We start from the raw sequence: 11087 nt of genomic DNA, 5'->3' as shown, positions 1-11087 counted from the left end.
TCACGCCAGAGTTTTAAAAGGACAAGTTTTATATACTCCACGGAATCTATTGTCCAGATTTGTTACTCTAGAGTTTCGTTGAAATAACCAACCACGTACAGCTACCCCAACAACTAACTCCAACAAGATTGATTGGTGAATAGTTTAGCACATAAATATATCATCATGCAGAGAATGTAGTTTTAAGATGCTATAATCAGCATGCCAACTTATATAACTTAGTTATCGTAATGGTGTTTGTATTTACTAATTAGCTAGCCACTCAAGTAACTTCTTATATTCCCTTAATATACATCAGGCTTGGCTTCTAGACTTATAACTTAATTTTTTATTTCAAGGAAGTCAGCAGGGGAACCCCCTACATTTTTTTCTAACTCAAATATTAAACCTACTAATTAGAAAACAAAGTAGAACCATGCCAATATTATTGTGAATCTATGAATGGATTATGACACGGTTACTTATAATGTTGTTGTGGTTGCTAGCGACCCCACGCTTTCAATTGTTTCAATCAGTAGCCAAGCAACCATGCATATGTGATGCTTGTCAGTAGCTATTGATGGGAGTGTTCTCGATCGGTTATTTCTCCACGTATTCTTTATCTCTAAAGAGCAATCTGCCGGAACTATATTAATTGTAGCGATCAAAGAATATACTCGATCACACGTCATGCCGTTATCTGTACCTTTTCATATCTCATCCAATCTTAGTGAAAGAATGAAAAAGGGGAGAGAAAAAGAAAGAAAAGAAAATGATAGAACTAAAAGTCAATAAGGCAACATAAAGAACATCTATGTAGCTTTTGCAACTGATGAATCTTTATTATAAACCAAAAGAGGTAATAATTAACAAAGATCTCTTCCTAATACTTTATGCTTGGCTAATAATGCTTGGGATCATTTGGTCGGGCTATTATCAAACACATGGCCGGTGAGGAATCTTGTCCATTTAGCTAGTCAACAGAAAGAATCATATATATAGCAGCAAGCGTATGTGTATATATACAACAATATCCGTCCCCTGCATCATACACATACACACCTATCTGAAATTCTGAATAGATAGATAGATGCTGTCTTCCTTGTCATGTTGCACGGAACGGAAGGTAATAAAGGGCCGGGCATGCCTGGGCCGATACGCCACTTGAAAGCTTTGGAGCCGGGCATTCTTTTTTGGGAAGCTAGGTGGGACGCAATTATCACCAAATCATTTTATTGGCAGCGCGTCACTCTTTCGCCCATATTTTTCTACCTAGTAATTTGACTTACTACATAAACTCTAATAATATATATATTGTCCCCTGTACTACTTTCTACCTAGTTAGGAATCATGCATTGTGATGTATCACCCACTAGCTAGCAATAACTTGTTCACCGGCTTTCCCAGTTTTTTTTTTTGCAATATAATAGCTAGCCACACAATATACATGCATGTGTCGTAGCTTGAGCCATGCATATATGCATAAAAATAGTCAGTTTCGTGTTTCTTCTAAGCAAGGATGACTGTCCGATCCCTAGTATTATGTAGCATTAATTAAGGAAAATAAATTTGGAAACAAAACGCACATCATGACTTTGTTTCCAATTTAATATAGCTACAACTGAAAAATAAAATAAACTGTGTACGGGAGCGGATAGTTCCATCACACGCTAGTACTTGATTTATGACTTTCACCGGTCAAAAAACTGTCAAAGTAAGCAACTCTCTTAATTTTCTTCACACGCTACTGAATTGTAGACATGTACATGCTTTGTTTGCGCATGCAGGTAGGGTACGGTTACTCTCTCACTCTCTCTCCTCTCCTCTCTTCTCTCTCCTGACGACATGCATTTTTTAAACGCACCATACTAGTAGCAATTATTTATGCCCCCGGGCGGGCAGGACAGCCACCCACATTGCCCTCCTTCCTCCATACAGACACCTCAAACCCCTCCCTGCGAGACAGCCTCCAAAAAAATCTCGAGCACAAAGAGTAACAGTAGCCCCAGTCCACCTCTAGCTCTTCTAGAGAGAGAAAAAGGAAGGGACAATAACTCGAGAGGGAGAAAGAGGAGAGAGAGACAGAGAGAGGAACAGGTGGTGGTGAAGAGAGGAGAGGAGAGGAGAAGTGGTCACAGACAGAAGAGAAGATCAAAAGAGATCGAGAGATGCAGCGCGAGTTCGAGCTGCTGCAGCAGGAGCACAGCCAAGAAAGCAGCAGCAGCAACCGCTTCCACTACCCCTCCCCCTGACTCTCTCAGCCTGTGCGGGCGGCTCAGTCCAAGCAAGCTCAGGAGCGAGACCGCAGCAAAGCAGGCTGTGCTCCGTCCGTGCTGGCCTCCCTCTCTCCCCTCCCCTCCGATCCGCCGTCTAATTCGGCAGCTCCGATCCACCACCCTAGCTAGCAGCGACTTAAGGCCGCTAGGGGACGGATCAGGAGATCGGCGCGGCCGGGCCAGGGGGCGGCGGCCGGCCATGGAGGACACCCTCAAGTCGCTGTCCATGGACTACCTCAACCTGCTCATCAACGGGCAGGCCTTCAGCGACGTCACGTTCAACGTCGAGGGCCGCCTCGTGCACGCGCACCGCTGCATCCTCGCCGCGCGCAGCCTCTTCTTCCGCAAGTTCTTCTGCGGCGCCGCCGCCGCCGACCAGGCCGCCGCGCCCGGGCCCGGCGCGCTGCTGCTGGACCACCTCAGCCCGCGCTCGCCTTCCGGCGCCTCGGCGTCCTCCCCGCGCGGCGCGGGCGCCTCCGCGGCAGCGGCGGCGGCGGCGGCCGCGCCGGGCGCCGTGATACCCGTGAACTCGGTGAGCTACGAGGTGTTCCTGCTGCTGCTCCAGTTCCTGTACAGCGGGCAGGTGTCCCTGGTGCCGCAGAAGGGGGAGCCCCGGCCGGGCTGCGGCGAGCGCGGGTGCTGGCACACCCACTGTGCCGCCGCCGTCGACCTCGCGCTCGACACCCTCGCCGCCGCCCGCTCCTTCGGCGTCGAGGAGCTCGCCCTCCTCACCCAGGTAATTGTTGTCTTAACCGTCTCGCTCGTCTAACGAATCACCTTCTTGGTTTCTTCTTCATTGTTTCTGTTGCTCTTGAAATAGATGTACTAGAAAAAAGAGAAAAAAATTTCTTCTTGCCGCGCGCCTTCTCTTTTTCGGCACTGCTTGCTGGGGAATTGAGGATTGCGGGGATCAAGATGCGAGTTGGGGTTGGTTATGTTGGGATTGGCGAGCATTCTGCAGCATTGATTTGATCTCGATCTGTACCCCTGCTTCCGCTCCGCCCTTTTTAAATGAAGTGAAGGATGATGAGTAGCCGCAGCACCAGCAGCAGCTGCTAGCTGCAGCAGGCAGGCAGTGGTCATCGTCGCCGTCGCCGCCAGCCTGCGCACGCGTGCGTACCTGCGCTTATCTTGCTTTCTTTCTCTCTTTGTCCATCCATCTTTCTGTCCGTCCGTCCGTCCGTCGGCCTGCTGCTGCAGCGCTCGCATCCTTTCGTCCTCCCTGCTCGCTTGCTTTCTCCTTTCATCGCACCTAGGGTTCGTTACACGGAAATTTCTCTTTTCCTTTCCACGCCACTGTTGCCGCATCGCATCGCCCTCCCATGTTCTTCTTTGGGAGTATTTCTCTCCGACGAATGCCATTGCTCGCTGCCGCACTTATCTCCCCATCTTCCTCTCTCCTTTTTGGTCACTCACTGTTGCTAAAATGTTAAGCAAGCTGCACAGATCGACAGAGATGGCTTTCCGTCATGCAAACTGTGCAATTAGTATTCCTGTCAGGAAAGGAAAGGTCCCTGTTTTCCCCACTGATTTGCAATTTTTGTCTAGGGTTTCGTCATGCTGGGTCTCAAATACCTAGTGTTGTTTGTTTAATTCCTCTGGTTTCCCCCAAAACTTTGCTCCCCAATCAGCACCATGATGCTCCCATACTGTGGCACCCCTTCTCTATATTTTATGCACAGGGCCAATCCACTATGGTAGCTTATCCGATTCTCTCAGCCAGGGCCCAGGGCCAGCTCTCTCTTTCTCCCTCTCCCCTTTATATTCCATTCCATCCCCCGCATGCATGCAGTGCTCCATGCCTTTGTGCTTTTGCAATGCGCTACTTACAAGTCACAGTCACAGTGAAAGCCAGCAAGGTCACACTGAAAATTTTGGTTGTTGCAGAAGCAGCTGGCCGGGATGGTGGAGAAGGCGTCGATCGAGGACGTGATGAAGGTGCTCATGGCGTCGCGGAAGCAGGACCTGCACCAGCTCTGGACCACCTGCTCCCACCTCGTCGCCAAGTCCGGCCTCCCGCCGGAGGTACTCGCCAAGCACCTGCCAATCGACGTCGTCGCCAAGATCGACGAGCTCCGCCTCAAGTCCTCGATGTCCCGCCGCTCGCCGTTCCTGGCGCACCACCATCCGAACCACCTGGCGGCGGGCATCGAGACCTCGTCCGCGCGGGAGCTCGACGACCACAACAAGATCCGCCGCATGCGCCGCGCCCTCGACTCGTCCGACGTCGAGCTCGTCAAGCTCATGGTCATGGGCGAGGGGCTCAACCTCGACGAGGCGCTGGCGCTTCACTACGCCGTGGAGAACTGCAGCCGGGAGGTCGTCAAGGCGCTGCTGGAGCTCGGCGCCGCCGACGTGAACCACCCGGCCGGGCCCGCCGGGAAGACGCCGCTGCACGTCGCGGCCGAGATGGTGTGCCCCGACATGGTCGCTGTGCTGCTCGACCACCACGCCGACCCTAACGTGCGCACCGTGGAGGGCGTGACGCCACTCGACATCCTCCGCACGCTCACCTCCGATTTCCTGTTCAAGGGCGCCGTGCCGGGGCTCGCGCACATCGAGCCCAACAAGCTCCGGCTGTGCCTCGAGCTCGTGCAGTCGGCGGCCATGGTCATGTCCCGGGAGGACGCGCACACTGCGGCCGCGGCGGTCAATGCCGCGCCCATGTACAGCGAGCCTTCCGGGGGCGCCGGCCCCGTGTACAATGCGAGCGGCACCAACTCGAGCATGGTGAATCTGAGCTTGGACAACAGGATGGTGTATCTGAACCTAGGGATGGATGCGCAGTTCGGCAAGATGAGCGACGGCGGCGACGGCGATGACGGCGGGAGCAGAGGGCAAGGAGGCCCGTCTTCTTTGTTTTCCCCGCATGGCTACCATTGACAAGCCGGAGCGAGCGGCTGCTCTACTATCTCCTTGTAAGCTTAGAACTAATTAATTACATGTTATTCATATCCACATTAATTACAGGAGATGATGAGAATCCTTTTGCTGCCATATATATATATATATATCATCCTCTCATCTGACTCTTGGTAGAGATTAATTAATATATTAGAGAGGGACGTTCATGCAAATGATACATCACAAGAGTATCTTGGTGGGCTACTAATCTTAATTTTGGTGTCTTGTAGTTGAGGGGTGCTGTTTTGGAAATTTAAGAGGTGTCATGAGGTAAAACAGTTTTTGTTTGTTGGTGGGTCATGTAGTGCATTGGTAATGCATAGACAAGCAAGAAAGCTAGAACTTGACCTTGCAGTATCTTAATCTTTCTCAACCATATATCTTCCAATTCAATCCTTTAATTAAAAGGCACACAAGTGACCGATCCATTCAATCTTCATGTATGTATGACCTCCAGGCCCATTTATAAAATATTTTCTTTTTTCTAATAAGAGCCATCCATGCACATATAAAAATTGCAACATTTTAGCCAATAATGTAAAAGATCGTGAGTTCGTGACAATAATCTTTAGTACTGTGTTCATTTAACCAAATCAATGTACATGTAATAAAGTACTTTTTTGTGTGTGTCTGTTTCCTGTAAATGAGTGAACATGCATGTAAAGTAAAGGAAGCTTTTAATGACAGGCCGGAAATGTCATTGCTGCTTTCAACTGTTTGTAGTGTGTTGTCTTTTGGAGTTATTTGCGGCTGAAATATTTTTTCGAGTATTTGGCGCGATGGGCTCTACTAGCTAGCTAGAGAGCCGGGGCCGGGCCGGGGGTACACACACAAACACAAGCATGTGGGGGATATGAAGAGGGAGACAACCAGAATCTAACTTGAGCTGTGAATGATGGAAGCGATCGATGCCGGTCAATGCTTTAACCTCGCAACCCCTCCCCGTTTGTTCTTATTGCAATTCCGGTCTCCTTCCATGCATGTTGCCACTTGCAATTTATAACCAGTTTGAAAGAGAGATCTCTACTGGATGATGGGGACTTTTTCCATTTTATTGTCATTCTTTTTTTCTCCCTTGCTTCTATTTATCTTTTGTTCATCTTGGTCTTGCTTAATTAATTTCCTCCGTTCATGGAGGTTTCAGCATATGGTTTCTGACAACTTTTAAGCCTTCTTACTAATTAAGCTTATTTTTAGATGACTGATCGAATGAAATTATTTCAGCTAGCGAGCAGAGGTGCTGTGTGTCCCCTCTTTTGCGCCATCTCTCCTTGATCAACAGTGCATGACTATTGCATGTATTGATTATAGAGACTCGGACTATGGCACTGTTTAGTTTCCATCCCGTAAACGCAAAAAAAATCGTCACATCGAATGTTTCGACACATGCATGGAGTACTAAATGAAGTCTATTTATAAAACTTTTTGCATAGATGGGCTGTAAATCGCGAGACGAATCTAATGAGCCTACTTAATTCATAATTTGCAACGGTGATGCTACAGGTGATGCTACAGTAATCATCCGCTAATTATTGATTAATTATGAATTAATTAGTATCATTAGATTTGTCTCGCAATTTACAATCCATCTATGCAAAATGTTTTGTAATTAGACTTCATTTAGTACTTCAAATTAGTAAAATTCCAACATAAAAAACATTTTGTGCTCCAACTAAACAGGGCCTATATGTATTACTTATCTCTCTCCGGCCTACCCGGCCGGCCCCTTGCTGCTGTTTCTCTCTCTAGTGGCTGGTGGCTAGTGCAGCGCTGCTACTAGCTTTCCATGAGACATGCATGGCCTATCTATCTTTATGGCCCAATAGTGCCTGGGCTCACACGCTGCCAGGAAAAATAGTGGGGTTTGCACAGCTGTGGACAAACGGATCCCTTGTCTTGCATGTTGTATGAGTGCAACACTGAGGGTGACTACACGACGCGCGCGCACACACCATGCGTCCGTGCTGCATTGTATTCTACCTACATGTACACCTCCCTTTCTCTCTCCACACAGGCCTCTTCTCTTCTCTCTCTCTCCCTCTGATCTCTCTCCTACCTCTCTCCAGATATGAGCACATTGTTAATTCCAAACAGATCAGAGCTCCCCCAGGCCTGTTGTTCCTGTATATATGGCCTCGTCTCTTTAATTTGGCTCCCGCCACACCTTTACTTTCCATTTGTGTTACTGGTTTGTCTTGCAATGCAAAAGCTCTGCAGCTGATCTCTGTCTCTCACTGTTACTTGGTTCTGTGGCGAGCCAGGTAAGTTTATTTTGCATGTGTGTTTGACTCCCTCGCTCTTGCATCCTCCAGAAATTAACAATTTATTTAGACCAAGTGATGTTAGGTGTGCATATTGGTACGTTGTATATATATGATGCTACACATATATATATATATATATATATATATATATATATATATATATATATATATATATATATATATATATATATATATATCCCTGCCTACTGTATAATGTTGATCAGTTAAGATCTGTGCTTTGTGTACTAATAATGCATGAATAAATAAGCCCATTGGCATGTGCATAGGTTCACAAATAAAATGAGATCAATTCATAGTAACACCACTATTCTAATTTGTATCGTAGCAGCTTGCTGCTAGATATAAGATAGCACAAGGGGGGGCTATCATCATCAACTAAGATAGTGTGATGTAGCATCTGCGACAAAAGGATTGTCTTGGTTATTACCTTTCTTAACTTAAACTTGTTTTGTGTTTTTCCTTATTTTGGACTTTCTATTGGCTCATTGTGTGATTTGTCTGCATTTGAGAACAGACTACTTTGTTTCTTTGCTATAGATATTGTAGGTTTGCAGTCCATATCTGGTGACTTGTGAGGTTATACAACAATTTTCTAAGCTCAACTTGTATGTGAGTTGCACAACTGACTTGAACATTTTATTTTATATATGTTTATCTGAAGATACTACTGTATGACATGATCGTCTTAGATGTGGTGTGGATGCGGTTCAAAGCGAATATCAAAATGTTAACCTGAAACGAAACAAACAAATGCGATTAGTTAGTACAAAAAATAGAAAAATAGTTTATTTGTATGACTTGTGTATTTGTTATTCTACCTTTGGGAATTATACTATTCACTACATTTTTTATGTCAAAATCATGCATTTCCTATAAACTACTGTCACCCAACGTTAATCCATTGATTTTACAAGCCAAGGCATTTCATCAACTCAAAATAATGTTGACATGTATTATGGATGTATCCCATAAGTGTGTGATTACTAAGTATTTATTGCTTTTTAGTGTGTTATGATCATATGTTGGCAGATATAATATCATTTGGTCTTATAGATATATCATGTTAATATAACATGTCTACCATATTAGTCCTTCAGCCCACATGGGCTTTCAATATGATTAGAAAACATAGGGATAATAGAGCTTCTTGAAATATCTATTATTCAGGTTTACATATGATTGACGTGTGTATTTGCACACATTTCATTACTGTGTTCCCTATTGAATATGACTAGTTTCTTTAAAAAAAAGTATTTTATGTGTGTGTGTGTGCCCGTCCATAGCGTATTATCTTGAATTCTTTATATTTTAGTTTCGTATACAGAATACACTAGTAATTGGGGAGGGGAGGGGACTAATAAACCTACAAGAAAATGTTACTTCAAGTAATTTATCGTAACATTATAAAATAAGAAATTTAAAAGCAGGCATGAAGGCATGAGTTTCCATTTCAAAAAAAATGAAGGCATGGGTTTGTTTTCATAATTGGTGATTTATATATAAGGAAGTGTGGAGATACTTGGATTTAATTTTTTAACAGTAGAGGTGGGTAATCGAGAAACAACTCTTGGGATTAGGTATATTTTTTTTCCTATAACCATACACAGTTGAGTAATTTAGAGGAGACACATGGGTTCGTTGTTGTCAATGACGATTAAAGTCCACTAAATCGATATTCATATTAAATTCTCTTAACATTTTTTTCATGAATAATTTGTATGATCCCTTTTTTTCTAGCACATCTCATTCGAGGATGAATCAACACATATAAGGATTAAGGAATAGTAAGATCATTTAGTTTGAAGTATATATTAGTAGAGACCAAGAAAAAGATACAGAAAATAGGGTGGGAACACACATTTATAGGAAACCAAGAAGAGCATTGTAATACTGTTTTGATATGTACTAGTATATAAGTTGGTAAAATGGGTTATTTATGGGATAACTAGCGTTCATGAGTTATATAGCAAGATTGGCATGTGTCTATTTAGTGCTTCTCTTAATAAGTGTTCTCAAGGCTTAAATATCAAAAATTAATATGAAACCATTTGATGACTATATAGTTCTTAACATCATTTGAATATATAATTTCTATCTCGTGTATGATAGCGGAATCCTAATAAGTGAGAAGTATCTTTGTATATTCTGTTTTTTTTTTCCGAAAAACGGTACATATAGGTTCCACTGTAAAGAACCTATAATAATAAACATGTAAGAGTGGATGAATGACACTCATGGGCTGTCCAGCGTTTGTTCTCTTGGTCTCATCCGATCCTGTTCGTTCTAGTTAAGCAGTTGGTGTCTTCGAAATCTATATCCATATATACCTATTTCTAAAGCAAATAAAGTCTCCACCTAAATTTTTGTTTCGTCCGTCTTATGTCGTTACCAAGTGGGCTTTAATCCATCTCGTATGCGAATCGGGTCAGCCCTCCATTCACGACTCAATCATGTAGATCCCTACGAATTAACAAACGGACAACGAATTAACAAACGGACAACTATATGTATCCGATACTACATCAACTCTATCCGCACAGAAATAATTGCCTTATCTGCACCTATTTCTGAAAACAAACATTATTTTCTTGGTCCGTCAATCGGAATCCTAATGGAGTCCGGACAAATCAATCCAAATCGATTCAATCGGAATTCCAATTGGAACACAGGCAATTAATATCTCGCGCAATCGTGGCGCGGCTTATACATGGAGTGAATGAACACAAAATTGATGGTATTACGTAGATCTATTATATTATCCATAGCAACGCACGAACAATGCTAGTAAAGTTTAATATGGTTAAGGGCGGCCAACCAACAAAAAGAAACAAGAGGGAGGGCGCTGGACGGACGAGATGTGGCCCACCAGGAGACTGCGATCCTCTCTCTAAGACCAGAGGTCCTCACAATAAAAGGCTATACAAAATGCGCCATACATCACCGGGCTGAGGCCCACGTATCGTTTCCCGCTGGCTCCGAGATCGCTAAATCTGCAAATCACTACTCAACATTCTCTATCATTTTTTTAATGAGGATCCATCTCTTTCTACCTCAGCTGCTACATCAACATGGATGACAGGCAAAGCTTCCTCTCGCCTCTCTATGAATGATGAAGGAAAAAATATGTGCTTATTAACAGGTCCGTTGGGTCTGCATCAACATCTAGTGCAAGGCGTCATCTGCATGGAGCTCGAAAAAAAAAATTAGCTGGGGCATCGCAAACATAGTTTTGCCTTGCTTGTTGGGCCTTTTCACTTGGGCTGGCTCATCATGCTTGTTGGGCCTTCCCTCCTTTTTTCCACTTGCTGCTGTATGCGCGCGCAAATGTTTTTTGTTGGGGCGAATCAAACTTGTGGGCTGGAGCATGCGTACACCGGACCTGCGAGGGACCTTGTGATTCATAACACGTATACCCCCGCGCGCGTGACTTATTGTAACATCTGATTCCCGGTTCACTCCCGATGAGCAGCACGACTTGTTTAGATCTGATTTTTTAGATCTAAATGTTGTGTCGATTATTTAAACACCAGAATGATTCCAAATGAAAAAAGTTTGAATTACAAAGTTGTAGATCTCGTCAAGGTCTATAATTTTCGTATAAATTTTATCACCATCCGAATCCATATGAATTTGGTATAATTTT

At 44.3% G+C, this 11087-nt stretch overlaps 1 protein-coding gene across 2 annotated transcripts; it reads left to right on the top strand.

Annotated features, from left to right (window-relative positions):
• Positions 1–1882: 1882 nt before the first annotated feature.
• LOC120675911 (BTB/POZ domain and ankyrin repeat-containing protein NPR5) lies at positions 1883–5277 on the top strand. Of its 2 annotated transcripts, none has more exons than XM_039957122.1 (2): positions 1883–2991; positions 4149–5277. In XM_039957122.1, exons 1-2 carry the CDS (start codon positions 2455–2457, stop codon positions 5136–5138), a joined length of 1527 nt encoding a protein of 508 aa, XP_039813056.1. In that variant the 5' UTR covers positions 1883–2454; the 3' UTR covers positions 5139–5277. The 2 variants fall into 2 exon arrangements, with proteins under 2 accessions (XP_039813056.1, XP_039813055.1); XM_039957121.1 differs by having other exon boundaries at positions 4143–5277.
• The last annotated feature ends 5810 nt before the right edge of the window (positions 5278–11087 follow it).

This window comes from Panicum virgatum, chromosome 5N, assembly GCF_016808335.1.
Source record: "Panicum virgatum strain AP13 chromosome 5N, P.virgatum_v5, whole genome shotgun sequence".
Classification (NCBI taxonomy): domain Eukaryota; kingdom Viridiplantae; phylum Streptophyta; class Magnoliopsida; order Poales; family Poaceae; genus Panicum; species Panicum virgatum.
Note: the sequence above shows the minus strand (reverse complement) of the source record. Positions and strands in the feature narration are given on the sequence as shown.

Bases quoted from the DNA above. Each gene is read 5' to 3' on its own strand.
- LOC120675911 (XM_039957121.1), top strand. From the start codon at position 2,455: ATGGAGGACACCCTCAAGTCGCTGTCCATGGACTACCTCAACCTGCTC. The intron at 2,992-4,142 runs GTAATTGTTGTC...TGGTTGTTGCAG, and splicing joins AGCTCGCCCTCCTCACCCAG to AAGCAGCTGGCCGGGATGGT.